The 21205-nt window shown below is 41.6% G+C and overlaps 1 protein-coding gene and 1 long non-coding RNA gene across 3 annotated transcripts in view; one reads left to right on the forward strand and one right to left on the reverse strand.

The window, feature by feature from the left end:
• On the reverse strand, positions 1–9915 carry LOC142094827 (uncharacterized). The gene is made up of 3 exons (XR_012677713.1): positions 9574–9915; positions 5709–5879; positions 1–48 (listed from the first exon to the last, which is right to left on the reverse strand). It is a non-coding gene; the product is annotated as an uncharacterized LOC142094827 (long non-coding RNA).
• Positions 9228–21205, forward strand: part of NAGLU (N-acetyl-alpha-glucosaminidase) — a 19090-nt gene continuing 7112 nt past the window's right edge. For both annotated transcript variants that reach the window (XM_075177379.1, XM_075177380.1), the window contains exons 1-2: positions 9228–9945; positions 15807–15954. In XM_075177379.1, coding sequence (XP_075033480.1) covers positions 9536–9945; positions 15807–15954 — 558 coding nt within the window. In that variant the 5' untranslated portion in view covers positions 9228–9535. The remainder of the gene's footprint in view (positions 9946–15806; positions 15955–21205) is intronic.

The following is a 21205-nucleotide window of genomic DNA, read 5'->3' on the forward strand; positions in this document are numbered from 1 at the left end:
CCTTGCGTGGACCCGCTAGCTAGATCATGCATATGCAGTCGAAAAGGCCTGGCAAAAAGAAAATGTAAAAAATGGTTTACAAATTGAATTCAATTATTAAAAAATATAAAATGTTTAAAAGTTATGCACTATTGAAGAATGCTTTATTTAAATAAAAAATTTTTTTTACTCTTTCATTTTCTTCTGTTATCACCATCTCAGGATCCTGAAATGAAGATAATAGGAGTATTGCGGTGGTACATATCCAATTGATATGTAGGACGGAGCACTTGTTTACGGACTTTTTGTCTTATGATAAATATACCCCTAAACCTCTCTCTCCAGCTCACGGTTCTTTATTAACAGCAAACAAGTATTTCTGCACATGGAGTAAGGTTGATGCACATGCAGCAGGTATAGCAATAGTATACCAGTGATTAACTAACAGATTGCCAGGCCATCTTATACTTGAATAAACAAACAAGGTAGCTGTGTTCCAAAACAGGCTTTAGCCTTTCTCCTCTACAGCAAGATCATAGTTACGGAAAGTTAAGTTTTAGTTCACAGTAAAATCATTTCACATCACAGTAACAGTTGCCTCATTGCAACACACAGTGCTTTTTTGTCATAGAACTCACAGAACTGAGTTCCGGCACCTTTTTTCAATGGATTTTCCAAGTTTTAAAAGTAACTTTTGAACATTTGATGTTTGGTCCACGTGGACTTGAATCGCCCTGTCGAGAGTAGCAGGTCGGCCCAAAATCCTTAAAACAGTGCATGCGGGCTGCTTTTGTGCCGAGTCCGATGCATGTGTACTTCGTCCGCGCTAGTTGTCATGGCACTGCTCGGCTTGTGGAGCTGCTCAGCTTCTGATTGGTCGTGTGGTCGCGTGCTGAGAGCTTACTTGGGGCGGTGACCGTTATGTTTCGTTACACAACTGACGTGTGTGGGTGTGTGTACAGTGATTGACTATGTTATGTGAGTTCCGGCATCTTTTTTCTTACAAAAAAAGCACTGGCAACACATGACAGTAGTAAGCACTTGGTCATCTCGCAGGTTGGAAAGCACCGCTGGGCTCAGGAGCTTACTCTCTCTCTGGGGTCTATTTATGACCCTTCGTTTTTTTCACTTGATACTTTTCAATCCTTATCTCCTTGATAAGGATTGAAAAGTAACGGCTATGTATTAAAAAACTTCTCAGGGACAGCAGTGCCGATAGACTGCTGTCCCTGAGAAGTGACTCACCTGATCATCGCAGTCTTTTCTCAAGTTTAAAGGCTGCGGTGATCTTCTCTTTTTTTTTTTTCTCTTTTTTTTTCCTTTATTGTTAGTGCGCATGCACCTACTGAAAAGTTGGTGCATGCGCACTAGCATACTGGACGGCAAACTGCAGGATGATTGACAGGGAGGGATCACATGATCCCTCCACACATGCTCTCTTCAGAGCAGAGCTGGACAGCGCGAGAGTTTTCAGATATGTTAATGTACGCCAGCTTCAGATGGCGCCAGCTTCAGATGACGTACATTAACATGTAAAAAAAGAGAAAAGTTTCTCTAAATAGACTTTCATACATAGCGGTTCTGAGCACTTCCCATACACTGTTATGGGGAGTGCTCAGAAAAACGATAGCAAATGCAAAGCAGCAGATATCTGAGATATCTGCTGCGATGCTTCAATAATACATAGCAATTTCACGGTAAACACCCAAAAACTGTTGTTTTCGGGTGTTTAACACAGGAAAAATCCTTGATAAATAGACCCCTCTGTGAGGTGGTATCTCTCTCCCACTACTTCTGCTACACTGCAGCATTTGCTGCATCAGTGTCAAATGCTCACAGTCTATAATTTTTTTGCCCCTGCCAACATTGTATTTAGGGGAGAGGGAAAGGCAACACGGAAGATGCAGGTCGAGGTGACAGCATTCAGCACTGTCCTCGCGTTGTAGGTCATGTTTTCAAGACTTTGGCCTCAACTTCTGGGCTCTCTCCAGCCATTACATTTCTGTTCCTGGGCATGTCTTTCGGCATGCCTGACTCAAGGCACAATCACACTCAACTGGCTCTGACAGGACAACTCATTCCCATGGCCAGCTCTGGAATTACTTGGGTCTTGGTATCCAAACTTGTCTTACAGCTTAAGCTTGAACGCACATACTGTATCCAGTGCTCCAAATACTTGGGTCCCACCGCTGCTCTGTCCATGCTCATCCAGGCTCATAATGGTATTGAAGTATGGCACACACTCTAGAGTTGTGACAGTCTCCCAGATCTTCAGGATATTAGGATAGTGACATACCAGCATTTTTGAATACTGCTGTGTGCAGCTTCTCAGAGCTGACGTGATCTGAAGCCCTCATTTGTTTCATATGAAAGCTGTGTGTTAATAAAACACAAGTTTACAGGAATCTATGACCTGCAAACTTGACTTGTTCAAGGGACATAGTATTGCCCCCAGCAACAGCCCATGGATTAGGTTGCAAACTTTTCAATATATGCTGAAGGCAGGAGGAAGTGAAATTTATTTAAATTTCACTTCCCTGTCTGAACACAGATTTTTCAGAAACTTACTGATGACAATCGACTCCTAGAGAAAGGGAAAAAACGCCAAAGAAAGGAGGTGGAGATCCCTTGAGCAGGGAAGAACACAAATGCCACAAAGTGTAACCACTGCTGGATATTTACTGAAATATAACGTATGAAGATGTAAGGTGCAGAATGACACCAGTATGAACTTGAAAAGAAGAAATGGGTGACAGAGATGTGTTAAACAAAAAAATATTTCTTGCAACACTGGAACTGTTAAGAATATTAAACTGTGGTAAATTGGAGGATATCTTATGACTTTTTATCAGATGTATTACAAAATGGAGCTTCACTTTATCTCCTTAGACATGCTGGTCTGAGGCCTCTTCTGGTCTCTTGCTGAGCCTGGTGCTGGTAGCAAAAAATACAAGAGTAACTAATAATTGTAGGATGGGTAGGGTGGGGGCTGTTGCTAGGTGACAATACTATTTCCATAGAACAAAGCAAGTTTGCAGGTCACAGATTCCTGCAAACTTGTGTTTTATTGATACACAGTTTCCATATGAAACTCTGTTCACTCGTCACATATTATGGCTTTGTTCGTTGGTAGCCTAGCCACCTACTAACAGCTGGTGGCCAGACTACCTGGTGGTAGCTCTGAGAAACTCTATCTTTTGTAACTCAGATGGTCAATAATGTTTCACAAAAGTTCAAGTCGCGGACCAGCGAGCAGGGAGGGCTCACAAAGAAGACACAACGCACAGACTAGGTTCCGTAGAATCTTGGATCAAACTCCACGATGGGCTGACTGAAAGCAGATGCTTAGTGTACCCTTGGAAAATGGTATCACCCTGGAGTCTCTATTAACAAAGAACCTGTAACATGAATAAGAACCGGTTCTGCACCTCTAGCCTCAAAAAGGTCACTTTTAACAGAGTACAAATCGATTAAAACGTTTGGCAGGCGCAAACAAGGGGGTTGGGGGAAGGGATAGGGATGCAGCCACTGCCTTCTAAGGAGATTTGCCTGCAATTTCCAAAAGTATCAGAAAGGATATAAATAGCGAAGGATGGGCGCAAAATGGGGAAAGGGTAGAGACACACAGGGATTGTATTGTAAATGGAAGATCAGTCCCAAAGTCAATATAGATATCGTGCCTAATTTACATAATAGCTGATAGATATTAGAACTTGTCTCCACTGAGCCAAAAACGATAAGGAAGGATCAATGTCCTATGTGTTGTAGTATCTAGATAAAATAGGTCTCTAGAGGTAGATTCCATGCAGCAGGCAAAGATAAAACAGAGAATTTGCAGATCCATATGATTTAATTGTATAGGAAGCCAATCCTGTGTTGCATTTAGTAAGTAAGGAGTCTAGGGCTAAAAGAATAATAGGCGAGACATTAGCGTTTACCTGAGATCATCCAAGTTAAAATTCTTGTGCCATATCTAGCTTTAGTAAGTGGCATCATGGGAGTATTAGTCTTTGTGGGGGATGATAATGCTAAATTTGTGGGCAACCTAGGAATGTTGCCATCCACTTGCATGGAGGTAGTGTCCAAACAAACCTAGAATACCCTGGAAGCAATCCCTGGAGAACTATAGGGGAATTTTGTTATCCAAGCACATCTGACTAATCAGGTGAAACAAATTCTGAATCGCCAAACTGGGTATACCAGAACTATTTATTTGGGTTACCTGTTCCGTCCTGATTTTGTACAGGACTTTCAACAACAGGGCTGCTGGGGGAAAGGCATATGGACATCTCAAATCTGCCCAAGAGAAGGTTATTGAGTCCATATTCCACGTTCCCTTCGCCCATACTTTGAAAACAAAGTGAGGGGACTGTGCATAGTAAGGATTCACAGAAGGTCCATCCCTGGATTCCCGAAGGTGTGTAGTATCTTTTAAAAAATATTGCTTTTTAGTGCCACTCTGTCTAGGACAATCTGCTGGTGAGATAATGAGCCTGCCAATTATTCAAGTTTCCATTGTAAATATGTTGAACGAGTAACCCCTCCTCCATCCTGTTGAAGTATGAAACTTGTCCTGTTGTTCTTGAACAGCTGAATGGAGGAACCTTGAACCTGTTTGGGAACAGTGCCAATTTCACCGCCTGTAGTTTCAACAGATTTATGGCTAGATCTGATTCTTCGACTTTCCAAATGCCTCTTAATGCTTTTTTCTTGAAAGAAATCTTCCCAACCTTACTAGACCCATCTGTTGTAAGAAGGGGTTCAAAAAGAGGACATGGAGGAAGCCGGGGGAAGGCTGCACTACTGATACAGTTCTGTCTTACGCACTGTGTCAAATAAATATTGTCAGGTGAAATATAGCAGGCTCAAATCAAGGACTCTGGGATTCTCTACATAGGAGCAGCATATGCAGGAGATCTTGGACCGGGCAAATAATTTTTCCTATGACTCTTGTCAGACAACACAATGAAATTCTGCATTTTTGAAGGGTTCTCTGTATAAACTCCTGTACTTCTAGACAGTTTACTGGAGGCAGTGCCAGAGAAAAAGGTGTGGGTATCTAATTTGAACCCCAGAAATGTAACAGTTTGTGGCGGGTTCAAAACTGACTGGCTCATTTACTGTGAAACTCAGACACATAAGAAAGGAAAGTGTTAAATCCCTGTGGTGCGCTAAGGTGCTGCGATTTGGATGCATTCAGAGAATGTTGTCAAATAAATTATGCAATGAACATACTGTTGAAGTAAGTGTGTTGCGACTCCTTTCATTACTCGAGTGAAAGTATAGGGAGCAATGAACAGGGCAAACAACATTACAGTCCATTGAAAAAGGCAATATTTCCAGTAAAAACTCAGACGTCATCTATGGTTTGGATGAATGAATACAGAACGGAAAGCCACTTTTAAATCTATCTTTACGCAATAAAACCCCTTGCTTAGTATTAAGGGCTATCTGGCAAACCTTCCATTGAGGACCAGTCTGAAAGAACCATTCTGCTATTTTTATAGAGAACAGGTGACTGGTCCAACATTTGGAATGCGGATTGACTAGTTCCATTTTCCCTTGGTCCATGGCTAAGGTAAGGATGCTGCATAGCAGAAGACTGCAGTTCCTTGAACAAGAAAAAATCTATTGTTGGAAACTTTCAACTGCTTGTATGTGGTGATCTATTGTCACACAGGTAAGTTGTGAATGACTTTATAGGGATAGAGAGAAGGAGGTGAACTTACCATGATTTATCCTTTCTTGAAGGAAAACAAGGCACTTGACTGCCCCTCTCGCATGGTCTTGGGGTTTGTGTATTAAACTTCCTCTTTGGGATCATCCAGACTCTCAGTACCCCAGGCTTTGAAAATCTGATCCCCCTGATCCAAGGGCTTCTTGATTGGTTCCTGACCCTTCTTGAGGTGGAAAAAGGAATAACAGGAGTTATGGTCAGCCTTTCCGCTTCAATGCACTAAAGCTACCAATTGGAAAAATCTAGAGATTTAGCGGCCAAGACTGGCAGGTGTTAGTGATTTAAAAAGATCTGGCCTATGATGAGGTTAGCTCTGCTAATAGCATTAACAAGGGCAAATTTAGAGGCTACCAGAGATTATAGAAAGCAAACAGATTCACCTTCCCTCTCGACTTTGTCAAGAACAAACAATAACACAAACATTCAAAACATTTGAAATTTTATATTGGACTTTAGTCAGTGTCCAGTCAGTGGAGTCATTATGCATTTTGCCACTCCCTGTGGCGGCTAAGGCTGAGTCAATATCTGGGGCAGAGTGCTGAGACATCTAATACATCTGTGTGACGAAATAACACCAGCTCTTCTTCTCTAATAAGTGTGGTGCGGAGTCCCATCTGTGCACATTTCTGCACCTCAGAGAGTCCAATGTGTACCATATAATTTTGCTGGATGTGTCTTACCTACTAAGGCTGCCCCAGCCATTGGAATCTCACTAAGTGCACCTTACTTAGATGAGACAGAGGTTCTCTCCTCAGACTTCCAGTTTACCGAGAAAGAGCCTGGCGAAAATACACCTCAAGGTGAAAATCTTGAGGACCGTGGTGCGGTGACCCCTTATTCAGACTGGGGTCACTTACCGCTGCCAGCTTTGGTGAGAATAATTATGCCAAGTACGGTCAGAGCTGGTATGCCTGCTGTGGGCAAGGATAGGCTGACGGCTATAGGCAGTGCAGTAAATGCTATAGAACAAGCATCGCTGGGGTAAGGTGTAATTACTGTGAACTCCTTCAACAGGGAGAAGACAAGTAGAATTAGAAAAAGTCTGAAATATTTATTTTTATTTCTCTTCCTAAAGTGTAGTCCTTCTAACTACTACTTCCTGAAGAGACAACTCTTTTAGTAGATCTCTTGTCCGTTCTTAGTGTGTTAAAGGGGGACAGATGTAAAGAGTCTGTCACAGTGACAGACACAGCATCTTACAACTATCCAACGTGTAGAAATGTCTAACATGTGAGCTCAAGCCGCCTGCTCTGGTCAGACAGGGAAGTGAGATTTCTTACCACTTCCTCTGCCTTCAGCAACTATCAGGAGGCTACCTAGCCCACCGACTACTGCCGGTGGGTTGGCAATCCTGACAAACAGGGTTGTGATACTTTTGAACTCTGCATTTGTCTGGTTATTGTGATTGTTGCAGATACAGAATACATGGAAATAAGTTAACTGCACTTACATGTACATCCATCCCTCGTCTGTTTCTCAAAGTTACAAATGAAAGTGTCTATTTAGCTCAGTGTTGGCTAAACTGTCACACTCCAGGTGTTGTAAAACTACAAGTCCCAGCATACCCTTCGAGCAATAAGCTGCTATATATTGGCAAAGCATCCTGGGACTTGTAGTTTCACAACATCTGGGGTGTCACAGGTTAGCCAACACTGATTCTAGCTGCTCCCTTTGGAGAATGGCCATAGGCTCATTGTTCTCAATTTATGAAGGGGTTAACGCAGGAGAAATCAGAGATTTCTCATATGCACATTTCACTTGTAGCATTTGCCTCCAACATTAGTATGTCGGTAAAGAGTAAAAAATAATTAGTAGAAGAGTAGCCCTGGCATAGTAAATACCTGTGATACAGTATTATATATCTCAATGTTATACAGCGATATCTGATCAATGTTACCTATTTCAGTTTACTGAGCACAAATAGTAAATAGACCCCTAAGTGTGGTTCAAGAAAATAAAAGACTGTGTAGCCTCAAATAAACCGCAGCGTTCTCCCCAGCATCTTCTCCACCCGGCTGGTTTTACTTGCCACCCGGCTCTTGGATCCCAACAAAGTCCTATTATAATAGAATAAACCATTGTTTCTCCTAGTATAACAGCCACTATGTGAGCACTACAGCCAGCAGTGTGTGTTAGACCACTGACCACCAGTCCTGGCAGGTATGGGTAATAACCTCCAACATTTTTCATTATTATTGCAAAGTATTACAACTGCCCCCACCCAGCTGCTTCTTAATGCCACCCAGCTGCTTCTTAATGCCACCCAGCGGGCAAAATTTTCTGGGGAGAACACTGAAAAGGACTATTTCTTTAATCATATAAAATAAATGAGGGTACATTTTACCTAAATAGAATGCTTCATGTCTAGACATGGTATTTACATATGGCACTAGATATAAAAAAAAAAAAATAGGGACTACAGAGACAAATTACTTTAGTCTGCTACTTGTTTCTGACATAAAGCATGCAGTTTAGAAACTTTCATCCTGAATATTTAGTGTCACATTCGCTGGTAGCATGGTAAACATTCATTCACACACAGAGAAGAGAAATGTTGCCTGGTGAGGGAGCATGTATCAGAAGTATAATCAGTGCCTTTTTTGTAAGAAAGAAGGTGCTGGAACTCACAGCACATAGTCAATCACTGTACACACCCACACACGTTAGTTGTGTAACGAAACATAATGGTCACCGCCCGCAGTAAGCCCTCACCACGCGACCACACGATCAATCACAAGCTGAGCAGCGCCATAAGCAGTGCCATCACAACCAGCGCGGACGAAGTACGCATGCATTAGACTCGCCACACAATCAGCCCGCATGCACCGTTTTAATGATTTTGCCGCTGACCTGCTACACTCAACAGGATGATTCAAGTCCACATGGACCAAACATTAAATTTTCAAAAGTTACTTTTAAAATTTGGAAAATCCGTTGAAAAAAGGTGCCGGAGCTCAGTTCTGTGAGTTCTATGACAAAAAAAGCACTAAGTATAATACATAAGATAATGTCAAGTCTCTTCTCTGAGATGTTTAGACAACACACACTAAAACATTAAACGCACAATAAACATGCAATAGTTGTAATAAGCAGGGAGCTTCCCAGAAATGTAAGTCACGTGTAATCATCTGGAAATAATGCATTGTTTCACATGGCGCCAGTTTTAATGTACACAGCCGCAATACTCCAAAATGATATAAGTAACAGGGTGCATACCTATTTCTTTACATCATAAACACTGACGCTTTCAAGTCCTTATTGACTGTATTATTAGAGTCAGACAAGTAGGATTACAAAACTTTACAGAGCAAACCAAGGAAAGGCATTATATAGCACTATCCATGTCTATAGCCCCTTTTTGAAATGACCACATTTGTTTAGCATTAAAAAGCAACAGCCAATCACATCTCTGCAGCAGATAACCCTGTTGGCTGTGACAATCGTCCAATAACAGTCCTGTGTGTTACACCAATAGGAGATCGGATATTATGTTACAACATTCAGGAAGTGTGCAGAGCTCTCTCAGCTGTAGTGTGTGGCAGCTATTTGTATGGCCACAGACCCGGTGTATAAAGGTCTCAGAGTGACCACACTTGTAGCTGCTGAGGCTGTTAACCCTTTAGGGAGCATGCATCTGTAACATTCACTAATAGCTGCCTAGCTGTAGACTCTTCCCTTGTAAAGCACTGAACTTCTTGACGCAATAGATGAAAGTCCCCGGCTATAAGGAAGAGTTAATCCTTCTAGGGATCTAGGTTACAGGTGACCATTCTACAGGGACAAAGCACAGTCTAGAGTGGACACTAGATCACAGACACTATGATGAGAGTGGCAGCACTGGCTGTAGTGTTCCTCACCTCTCTTGGTCTGGTTGTTTCAGGAAAAGTGTTCCAGACACTGTCCCACCTGAAGCCCCAGTACCGGGATGCAGTGCAGACCGCTGCCGTACAAGACCTCCTCCACCGGCTGATCGGGGACCGCGCTGACGAGTTCTTGATCTATGTCAACAACTCTTTGACTGACAGCGATGGTTTGGACGCCTATCAGCTGAGCTCCGTGGGAGAGAAAGTGGCTGTCGTGGGCAGCAGTGGGGTGGCAGCAGCCACAGGATGCTACAGCTACTTGAAGTATTACTGTGGTTGCCACATCTCGTGGTCAGGAGTCCAGCTGAGAGTGCCCTCGCCTCTACCTCTGGTGGCTTCACCAGTCACTGTGAGGACACCTAACAGGTAATTATTATGTGCATGGAGTGATTAAAACCAGGGTCACCTCAGGCTATGAGGTTGGTCATACAGGTTGACAATGCAAAGTTAGGTTTTACAGTATTTATGACGTGACCCAACAACCTTTATATGAGAAATGCACCCCTTTAACAGGGATATGTGGACATCATCATCATTTATTTATATAGCGCCAACATATTCCGTAGCGTTTTATAATTGGGAACAAACACACAGTAAACTAATAAACAAACTGGGTAAAACAGACAAAGCGGTTTCTGCTATAGAAACTATACTTTATATTTTATTTCATTTTAACTTTTAAGGGGAACTATGCAAATGGGTTTATCTTACCATGTATAATAGTCTGGTAATAATATTATAGACATACATGGATGTATTTTGTTTAAATGTCAATCATTCACTGCTCTCATTAAACATTCTCCAGCAGGGAACTGACTTGCTCATCATCATCATCATCATCATCATCTATTTATATAGCGCCACTAATTCCGCAGCGCTGTACAGAGAACTCCCTCACATCAGTCCCTGCCCATTGGAGCTTACAGTCTAAATTCCCTAACATAGACAGACCTGATTTATCTTTTGATGGCAGTTTTATAGAAGACCGTTTGCTATTACGATAGTGAGAATTGTACATAGTTGACAAGTGTCCCTCCTTTCTAGGGACAGTCACTGATGTTCAGGATCACACTATGACTTTGGCTGCAAATTAAGTGTTTTTAGACCGAATTGTCTGCCAATCACAGAATGTGGTGGCCCAAAAAGACCACAGATCCCGATCACTTAAATATAAGATGTCGGTCACATTTGAGCAGGTATGTCATGTGCTATTGGTGTCCTAACACATCCATAGATTTAGTCCTATCGAGATCACTCGCTCAGTGGTTGGTGAAATGGCAGGATTGGCCTGTGAATGGCCAGCTTTAGTATTTGATATTGAATTGTATTTCACCTATGACATTACTACAATACCATGGTATGTTTATCTAGTTACACTTTTTTTTTTGTTCTCCGTTTCAGTTCTCTTGTATTGTTATTTGCATGTGACAAAGCAGACAGTCATGTGATGTTTTTTTAATCTACTTCCTGATTTTTATCTTTTGTAAGTTAAAGGGAAAATATTAACTATTTACTGAGATGTCCACTTAACCAACTCTATCTGGGGGATATTTGTCTCCTCCTGCATAGACTTTCTGACTAAATTAACCTGTGATCAATTAATTGATCTAAAAAATGTTGTTGTTTTTTTTACAAGAGTCCAGAAAGTTAGGGCTAAGTTCCAGAGCAGATCTCCAGGATGAAATGGGGCAAGTTTACAGGATTTATTTCCCTCTGGTTCCATACATATGTTCAATAAGACAGATGTACATTGCCCTGAGTTTAATATATTAAGAACATATAAGTGTGATATGGAGCTGCCATTTTTGTTGCTTTTTTGAGGTAAATCTCTTCTTGGACTAGAATAGTAATCAGTGATGAAGTGGAAAATTAGAGGTGGTTGTATGTAAAATGTAAGTGAATGGAATTTGATAGTATTACAAGGTAGGCAGTAGCAGTATCGGTATGCAGGGGCAGGCAGGATAGGGGGTTATCTGCCCACTGGGCCGGGCCCATAGTGGGCTACCTTGGGCTGGGTCACTGGGCCACCTGCATTTTTTTCCTTTAAAATGTTCCTAATAGGCTGCTGAGTTGAGTCTTGCCCACACGGGCTAAAATTTGCCAGCCCTCCCCTGGCAATATGGCTTTACACCGTATACCAGCCCACTTCCACCTAATTGTGATTCAAAGCAGATTCAGGTCAGGACATAGTTTTAACACAAAATGATTTTTTTTCTGCAGAAAAGCATATATTTTCAGAGCAAAATTGTAGCATTTCTGAAGTAGGAAGAGGAGTTGGTCAGAGTAAGGGCATTTCTTGCAAATTATGGAGTAAGCACACCAGCACATCAGTACGCCTAGTTTTGTGAAGCAGTAAGCAAAAAAGAATTATTGCTGTACACAGGGGCTCACAGCTTTTTTCACTTTGCAAAAGGACTTGAATTTTGGTCAAGCTCAATATGGACAGTCATCTGGTAAAGAAAGACCTACCTATGCTTTCATTAAACAACATTTTGGGGTATGTGCACTAAACTGCGGGTTTGAAAAAGTGTAGATGTTGCCTATAGCAACCAATCAGATTCTAGCTAGCATTTATTTAGTACATTCTACAAATTGACAGCTAGAATATGATTGGTTGCTATAGGCAATATCTCCACTTTTTCAAACCCGAAGTTTAGTAAATATACCTCTTTGTGTCTTCAAGTCGCACTTCTGTAGAAAGATGCATTTCTAAGTGTACTCCGAGCAGTGTAATACAAAAATATACATACAAAAAGGTAAAACCTTTAATAAAAACCAGTCCACTCACTTTTGCGCTTAGTTAACCCCTTTGTACGAGTTCACTCTGTCCCTTCCCTTTGGGCTACGAAACATAACAGGCTAACCCTGCCACTTGGCACAAGCTCCGGTTGACAGGATTAAAGGGCAATTTGGACATACACCTTTGTCTGTTTTACCCAGTTTGTTTATTAGTTTACTATGTTTGTCCCCAATTGTAAAGCGCTACGGAATATGTTGGCGCTATATAAATAAATGATGATGATGATGCACGAATGTGGCCAAATTGGATGAACTTTGAATGCTCCGTGTCAGTGGGGCTTGTTATTGCAATTGTCTGCACACAGACCAACAGGGGCCATGTGCAGTCATTTTCTGACCATATTTATGAATGTGCCTGGTAATGATCCTATCCTATTTGATTTTGTTCATTATCGAGCACTGTTGTCATTTTCAGTGTATAAACACTGCAATATTGGGCCAATTGCCCAATATCAGATGTAATATCAGTAGATACGGTCAGCTTAAGGATAAGTATATTTGATGGCATGTTAAAATAGAATAAAAAAAAAAAATTAAGTATGCATATTTATATGCATTTACAAATGTGTTCAAACTGCATCTGACACAAAACAGGAAGTTGTTCCCTTGTTCAAGCAAAATGCATGTGAAAAGTCATATCACTGCGCTTCAATTGAATGTAAGTTTTCAGCTGCAATAGCGCACATCACCAGCCGTAAAATAGAACCAGAAGTATAATTGATCCACTGAAGTGCAAATCAAATTAAATTCATGTAAAAATAAATTGTTACGATGATTTTTATTTTCACTTTTGTTAACATACGCTTAACTCTTGAACACAGAGTATTTGCGTCATTATGTAACTAGCCCATACTTGCCAACTTTGGAGGTCACCCCTCCAGGAGATCTGCTAGAACCTAGCTAACAAATGAACTAAGATAGGCAGGGGGTATGATTTAGCAAACTCTTTGTACTCTTTGGATCAATTACATATGTTTTAGGATTTTCTTTTTGTTGTTTGTTTTTAACTGCATTCTTCTGTCACCTCCGAGCTTTGATTCCAAGGATTCATTTAATAAAGTAATGCTGATGCTTTGATACATGATGTCCAGGAAGATAAAGCAAGTCCCCCACAGTGGCGGCTAGTAACGCAAACCAGATTCTCACATGAGGTTGATTTCTGAACCCATAGCTTTAAAGAACAAAACACATTTTCGGTTAAAGAAACAATTATTGGGAAAGCATGCTTGCGAAAAACAAATATTTAAGGTTTAAATTTGTTTTTACAGTATATAAATTCTTAAGTACCAAGATCTTGTAAAATGTACAAAGCAAGACCAGCACCTTTAAAATCTACAGAGCAAGGCCAGCACAATGATGCATTCCAATATATACTGTATTAATGGGCAGTAACTGATGTGTTATTCAGGCAGCAAAACTGAGGTGTTGCCTATCCAAAGGAAGGACTCATTAATGTGCCAGGCCATCTGGTATTTAGTAAGGTCACCTGAAACAGAATGAGAGAGACAAAGACAACCAAAATAAAAATTGAAGTTAAACCAGTATTGGGCACCATTATGAGGCAGATTCAATGCAGCGTTGGGTGTCCTGGCCGAACATCGCTTTGCATTTCAGATGCGCATATTGCTGCTTTTTTTTTATGCACACCACTATGGGACAAGAGGGAAAAATGAGTGGAGATTTCAGTCAGAATATCAGGCAGTCTGTCTCTGCGAACACATCGTGGCAGCTAGCACTGAATTTAATCTGCTCCAATATTTTCAGTGGCTTCACAAGTGACCCTTTATGCCACAAAGCAATATAGATAGGACTATTTACGTGGTCTGTGGCTTTAATGCGGTTTATTTGTGTTTTTCAGCATCTTGTATACATTATTTCACCTGTGTTCGGGAAAAAAAACTTGCAGAACATGCACCTGACCAGCACGGCTATAGAATAATGCAACTTTGCTTAATATTGATATTTTTTAATTTTGTTTTGTTTCTTCAAAACTAATTAGTTGTAATGTGAGGAGTCATTAATCTAATATAAAGTTTTAATATAATAAATAATGTCGACGAGTGTTTTTCTAACCCGTTTTACTTAAATATTTAACATTTTCCAATATTATTGTTAATCATGTTGAGTAAGTTAAAAAATGAGATATCACTGTTAGGCTATAGCTGACATGTTTATAACAAAGGGTGTCGGCAAATGAACTTTTTTTTTTTTTTTTTCAATATAATACATTTCCAGTACAATGTTCTAGTCTAGTTAAATATGTTCCGGATTATTGTTTTACATAACATATGCCAAGTCCCAGCAGTGAACACCGTCCTATATGATCATAATGTTGTAATGGGACATCTGGAAGGTTTCGCTGAAACTTCCTGGCCTCCTGCAGGTCGTTATAGCCTGGCTACTTCCAGGGTTTTATTGACATCTGGACCAGACATTTCATCTCTGACTGCCATTGTTTAACCCTTTATTATAATTGAAAGCTACTGCTAGCGGCCCTAAGACACACTAACCTAATGGCTCATACCCACTGGTGTTGTTTTGTATGCTTTTTACGTGCGTTTTTAATGCATGTAAATGGGGATTTTTTATTTTTTTTCTCCCTTCTTTCCACATTGTTCCCTTTTGACTCAGATGTATTGATCAGTACAGCTAAACTCCTCTGTTTGATCTCTGTATTTTGTTCTAAAATGTATAATATTTCTCTTTGTATGCTAAGGAGCCTATTCAAAAAGCTTAAAAAAGGTTGAGCTTCCGCTTTAATTATCTTCACCATTTACCAAAATGAAAACTGCATCCCATACTGCTTGGTGGTCACTGAATCCTAGGTTCTCACCTAGGAGTCAGTGACCAGCTATGTACCTGTACTTCGCTGATTGCTCTCCATGTCTCTCCACACAGCCCCATCACCTGATCCATATCCCAAACTAAATTGGTCCACTTGATTCTACTGCCTTTTATCACCCTATTTCTAGAATGTTCGCTCTGACGGGCAGGATCCTCTCTACCTTATGTCTCCTGTCTGTCCTTTATCCATCTACCTTATATATTCCTTATCATGTCTGATGCCGTGCGATTTGTCCTGTTAATTACATCAATGCATGTATCATTCTGCTCAATTGTATCCACATGCTTGTTAATATGCTTACTGTTCTCATGTATGTCATATGTCAGGCGCTACGGAATCTGTGGCGCCATATAAATAAACGATGATGACACGTGAATAATTTAAGTTGTATTTTAGGAGAAAAACTGGAAAGATTAATTTAAGGAAAGGGGTAGTACTAAAGTGGTAGGAAGTTTAGACTCTTGCGCAGTCCGTCTCTCAGCACACCCAGGCACACGTAAAGCTTGCCAAGAGCTTACAGTAGTTATGTACCTTGAAATCCCATTTGTCCACTATCTCACACACTTCTCTGCTCTGTTTCTAGGTTCCGCTACTACCAAAACGTCTGCACCTCCAGTTATTCCTTTGTGTGGTGGGACTGGGCCCGATGGGAGAAGGAGATAGACTGGATGGCACTTAATGGAATCAATATGCCTCTTGCATTCACTGGCCAGGAGGCTATATGGCAGCGGGTAAGACCATCCTCTGTCCACCACTACATTTTGCTGTCCAAATACTCCACCATAGCTCTTTCCTTACTGTTTTTATTGTGGGCATGCTCAATATGATTTGGGGATATGGTTGGTTAAGAGGCGCAACATGTTGTCTGGTATTGTCTTATATAGTATTTGGATATCATACTGCAGTTATTAAGGTTTGTGGATATTTAAAACAACATTGTCCACTTCCAGGGGCTGGGGTGCAGGGGGCATCTGCCCCCCGGTTCGTTGCCATAGTGGGCTACCCTGCTACAACACTTACGTAATGCCTTGCATTATCTTTCTGGCTTCATTCTGTGCTTTTCACCAATACTTTTGTCATCCAGACAGAAGGCCCTTTTGACACAAAATAACTATGCTCTGTATATTGGATAGAGTTGTGTTCACAGAGCATTCTCTGTAATGTCCTTGGGCAATAAAAATAAATCCTGAAAAATACAGACGGAAACCAATAAAGTAGTGTATTTAATAAGAGTCCCAAGAGTACATGTGTAAGCAAAAATTAAAGCTGCATGAAGGTGTATTTTTTGTAAGGAAGGTGCAAAATGTATGTAAAAATTAACTCTGGGAGAGCAAGGACTGGTTGTATATAGTTTTATCTCCTCTTCCTCCATGGCAGCATACTCTATGTGGGGGGATTAATCCTCCTTGCACTTGATACAAGACAGGAAAAAAGACACACCCAGATATATACAGCCATGCCTCCCTCCTTCCCGTGTCTTCATTCCTGTCCTTGTAGTAGAGTCAGGCAGTTCAGGTTTATTGTTTTCTGTGTTTGCCTACCTCTATTTTTGCCAGAAGGAGCAGGAGGATAGGAGATAGCTCCTCCAGAAGGTCTGGTAGTTGCACTCCTCTGAGTATTAGCAGAGCATAAGTGGTGGCACCGGCCTACTCACAGAGCAATGCCCTTCTTATAGCGGCTTTCATCCTCCGGCAGCTATGAGACCTGCATGGCACCAGTATTTAGAGCGATGCTCTTCTTATAGCGGCTTTCATCCTCCGGCAGCTATGAGATGCTGATTGGCACCAGTATTCAGAGCGATACCTTCCTTGTAGGGTCTTTCATCCTCCTGCAGCTATGAGATGCTTCATGACACCAGTATTCAGAGCGATACCTTCCTTGTAGGGTCTTGCATCCTCCGGCAGCTAGGAGAGCTGTGTAACAGGACACCCACACGCTGTGTACCAATCAGAACTAAGGCGAATATGGGGGAAACATACCAACGATATTTTCTGGATCTGGACTAATGATTTGGGGAAAAATGTATACAGTATGGAATAAAGAGGAGTGAACTAAAGACTGTCCACAGATATGCAGGTGGTAACTGAATCTATGTGTGAAGCATTCTTGGAAGCAGTTAGACAGGCTTCTAGGTCCATGACTTCCTCAGGTGTTATAAAAAGAGCATTATTTCTATGCCCATGGTTGGTTAGAGTCTAAAAATAAACTGATATCACCCCCCCCCCCCCCTCTAAGGGATTATCTGTTTGGCAAAAAATTAGATGACATATCTAAATTGTATGGGGGAAAGTCAGGCTGTCTTCCCCATGATAGACCTGCCAAAATGGGTTTCTCTTCAGATGTTCAGGGGGACCAAACCCACGTTCAGAGTATAGACAAGCAAGCTTTTAAAGACCTGGCAGAGGTTACACAAGATGCTATCTCCCTGACACTTCAAGGCAATTTCTTTCGCCAACAGAGAAGCAATGCTCTTCAAAATTTATTTTTTCCCCAATTTTGCCAGAGAGGCCCACTCAATGACAGATGTCAAGCTTGGAAGCAGAATTATACATTTTTGTTTTTTAGCAGAATGGGCATTAATCATAACAGAGTGGGTGCTATCCACAATACAGACTGGAGTACCTATCACAACCTCCTTAAGGAGTATTCCAAAGATCACCAAATGACAGAAGCTAGGAAAAACAGGTGCTAAGGCGATAAATCTAAAATTGTTGTTCAATCAGAGTCAATTGCAGTGTTCCAGAAGCACAAAAAAGCCCTTCATCCCGCCCTCTGCGTTCGGCTAATGACCGCCGCCTCTCCTCCCCCCTGGTTACCTCCTCCCATGCTCGCATCCAAGACTTCTCCCGCGCTGCCCCCCTCCACTGGAACCAGCTCCCCCGCTCCATCAGAACTTCCCCCAACTTGTCCAGCTTCAAACGGGCCTTAAAAACCCACCTTTTCCTTAAAGCCCTCCAGTCCCCCACCTAATTGTCCTCCTCCCAGTCTCCGCCTACCCCCCTCCCACTCCTGCCCTCCCTCCTGTCCCCCTCTTACCTCCCTCCTTTTCTTTCTCCTCTCCCCCCCCCTCTCCGTCTCTGCCTCCGTTCTCCCCATTCCATCCTCCTACCTTTGCGTCTCTGTCCGTGCTACCCTCCCCTTAGATTGTACGCTCCTTCAAGCAGGGCCTCCTTTCCCTCTGTTCTCCACCACCTTAAATCTGCTCTCCAGCTCCTTGTCTCTTCCGTGAGGTCCTCCTGCCCTTCTACCCCGCTGGGGGCTCTCACCTCTCATCTAGCTGTACATTGAGCTTCCGAGTTACTGTGCTTTTTGTTAACTGTACCGTGCTGTCTCACCCTGTATCGTGTTTCTGTCTGTCCCTGTACGGCGCTACGTATACCTAGTGGCGCCCTATAAATAAAAATTAATAATAATAATATTCAAAGATTTTCATGGTAGAAAACAACAGCGGAGGCTTTTTGATTTTGCTAGATTTAAGAGGCTTTAATAAACGTATCAATACCAGGAGATTCAAGTTGGAGTCAATGAGAACCATCCTCCATGCAATGGAAGTAGGAACATTCTTTACATCAGTAGATCTAAGGGATGCATATCTCTTCATTCCAATCCCCCCAAGCACATCAAGAATTTCTCAGATTTGCGATATTCAGAAGTCACTATCAGTACAAGGGGCTCCACTTGGGACTGTCGACATCACCAAAGACATTCACCAAAATTCTAGTTGTGGTTATGCTGAAACTGAGAAAAGAGGGCATATCAGTATGGTCTTACCTAGACGACATCCTAATTGCAGCATCTTCAGCAAAGAATGCAAAGAGATCCACCAGTCAGGTGCTGTAGGTCCTAAAAGACCACGACTGGATAATGAACAAAAGAAGAAGTCCTTTGTGTCCTTGGAATGTGTATAGATACAGTGCAAGTGAAGGCTTTTTTTGACATCATAAAGAAATTCTGATGGGAGGTGATGTATCTCAAAAGAACACCTTTGACCGTGGCAGAAGACTGCCTCAGGGTGTTAGATTTTATGGCGTCGGCAATAGAGGTAGTGCCATGGGCCAGATTACATATGAGAAGTCTACAACTAAATTTTCTATCCAGAGGGAACAGAAATACACAAGATCATGGTCAGCTGATTTCACTAACAAAGGAGGTGAGACAGGATCTGCAGTGGTGGTCCGCAAGCAGCACTCTGAAAAGCAGCAGTTACTTTACAGATTACAAGCATATATTTATTACAACTGACACCAGTCTATCTGGCTGGGTCGCCCCATGCATACAACAGATAGGGCAAGACCATTGTCTTTAAGAGATAGCCACTCTACCCTCAAATGTAAGGGAAATGAAGGCTGTGGTTGAAGCATGCATTTACTTCCAGGATCTCATTACAGGTCAGCATGTCGGAATATACTCGGACAACCAGACAGTAGTGTCTTATATAAATAATCAAGGGGGGCACGTAAAACCATACTATGAGGAAGGAAGTACAGCCTCTTCTGCTGTGGGCAGAAAACAACGTGGTAAGCCTGAAAGCCGTTCAAATAGCAGGTGCTATCAACGACAGTGCAGATTTCTTAAGTCTAAACATCTTACACCCTGTAGAATGGGCATTGAACAAACAAATATTTCACAAACTAGTAGAAAGCTGGGGCCATCCGCAAATGGCCTTTTATCATTTCGCCAAGAGCCCAAGACAAGGAGCTTTTATGCCAGCCATGTGGACAAAGAAGCAGAGGCCATGGATGCCTTCTCAGAAAAAAAGGTAATTTGGTCTGGGCTATGTATTTCCGCCAGTGCCCATAATCCCTCAAGTGATAAAGAAAATAAGGAGGGACAGGGTAACAGTAATAGCAATACTACTTTTGTCCCTGCAGGTATTGGTCTTCTCAAGTGTTACAGCTAGTGGTGGAGAAACCGTGGTTCCTTCCACTACAGCCAGATCTGATCCATCAAGGTCTGATAAACCATCCAAGCCCAGGGTTCTGGAGACTGGTGGCATGGCTACTGAGAGGAGACGTTTGAAATGCCAAGGCTGTTCTAGTGGTTTAGTCACTACTCTTTGAAATGCAAGGACAACTCATCGATCAAGACATATTATAGAATCTGGGACATTTTTGTGGAAATGTTGCTCTTATAAACAGTTTTCACCAAAAGATCCTTCCATGGGTACTGTACTGGGCTTGTCAAAGGACTAGTGGTTAATACACTATAGGGGTATATTTACTAAACTGTGGGTTTGCAAAAGTGGAGATGTTGCCTATAGCAACCAATCAGATTCTGGGTATCATTAATTTAGTACATTCTACAAAATGACAGCAAGATTCTGATTGGTTGCTATAGGCAACAACTCCACTTTTTCAAACCTGCAGTTTAGTAAATATACCCCTAAAGGTCTGCTTTTGGAGCATTGTTGTACAGAAGGTTGGCCTAAAATAAGTATATAATAAAGTTTATGCAGGTTGCATGGAGAAGACCCTTTAATCGCTCTTCTTTGGCTCCATGGAAATTGAATCTGGTATTGGAGACCCTGAGAGAATCACCTTTTGAACCTTTACAAGAGATTCCCATGAAATACATTGAAGGTAATTTTTCTAGTAGCAATTACGTCAGCGAGGCGGTTTTCAGAGCTTCAGCTTCAGAGCCTTTTCTGATTATGCATGAGGGTAAGGTTGTGCTAAGAACCAATCCAAAATTCCTACCAAAAGTCGTATCACAATTTCATATTAATCAAGAAATTGTTCTACCCTCTCTATGTCCAAAACCAAAGAACTCGAAAGCAAGGAGAATTTATTGTTTGGACTTGGTCCATGCCATTAATATTTATTTGAGGAGGACACAGGAATGTAGGAAAACAAAGCAGCAATTTGTTTTGATCAGCGGCAATAAGAAGGGTGGACCAGCCTCAAAGGCATCAGGGCTAGATGGATAAAATCTTGCGTTAGAGAGGCATACATAATAAAGAAGGTGGATGTGCCTCTAAGTATA

This window comes from Mixophyes fleayi, chromosome 6 (genome assembly GCF_038048845.1).
Source record: "Mixophyes fleayi isolate aMixFle1 chromosome 6, aMixFle1.hap1, whole genome shotgun sequence".
NCBI lineage: Eukaryota > Metazoa > Chordata > Amphibia > Anura > Limnodynastidae > Mixophyes > Mixophyes fleayi.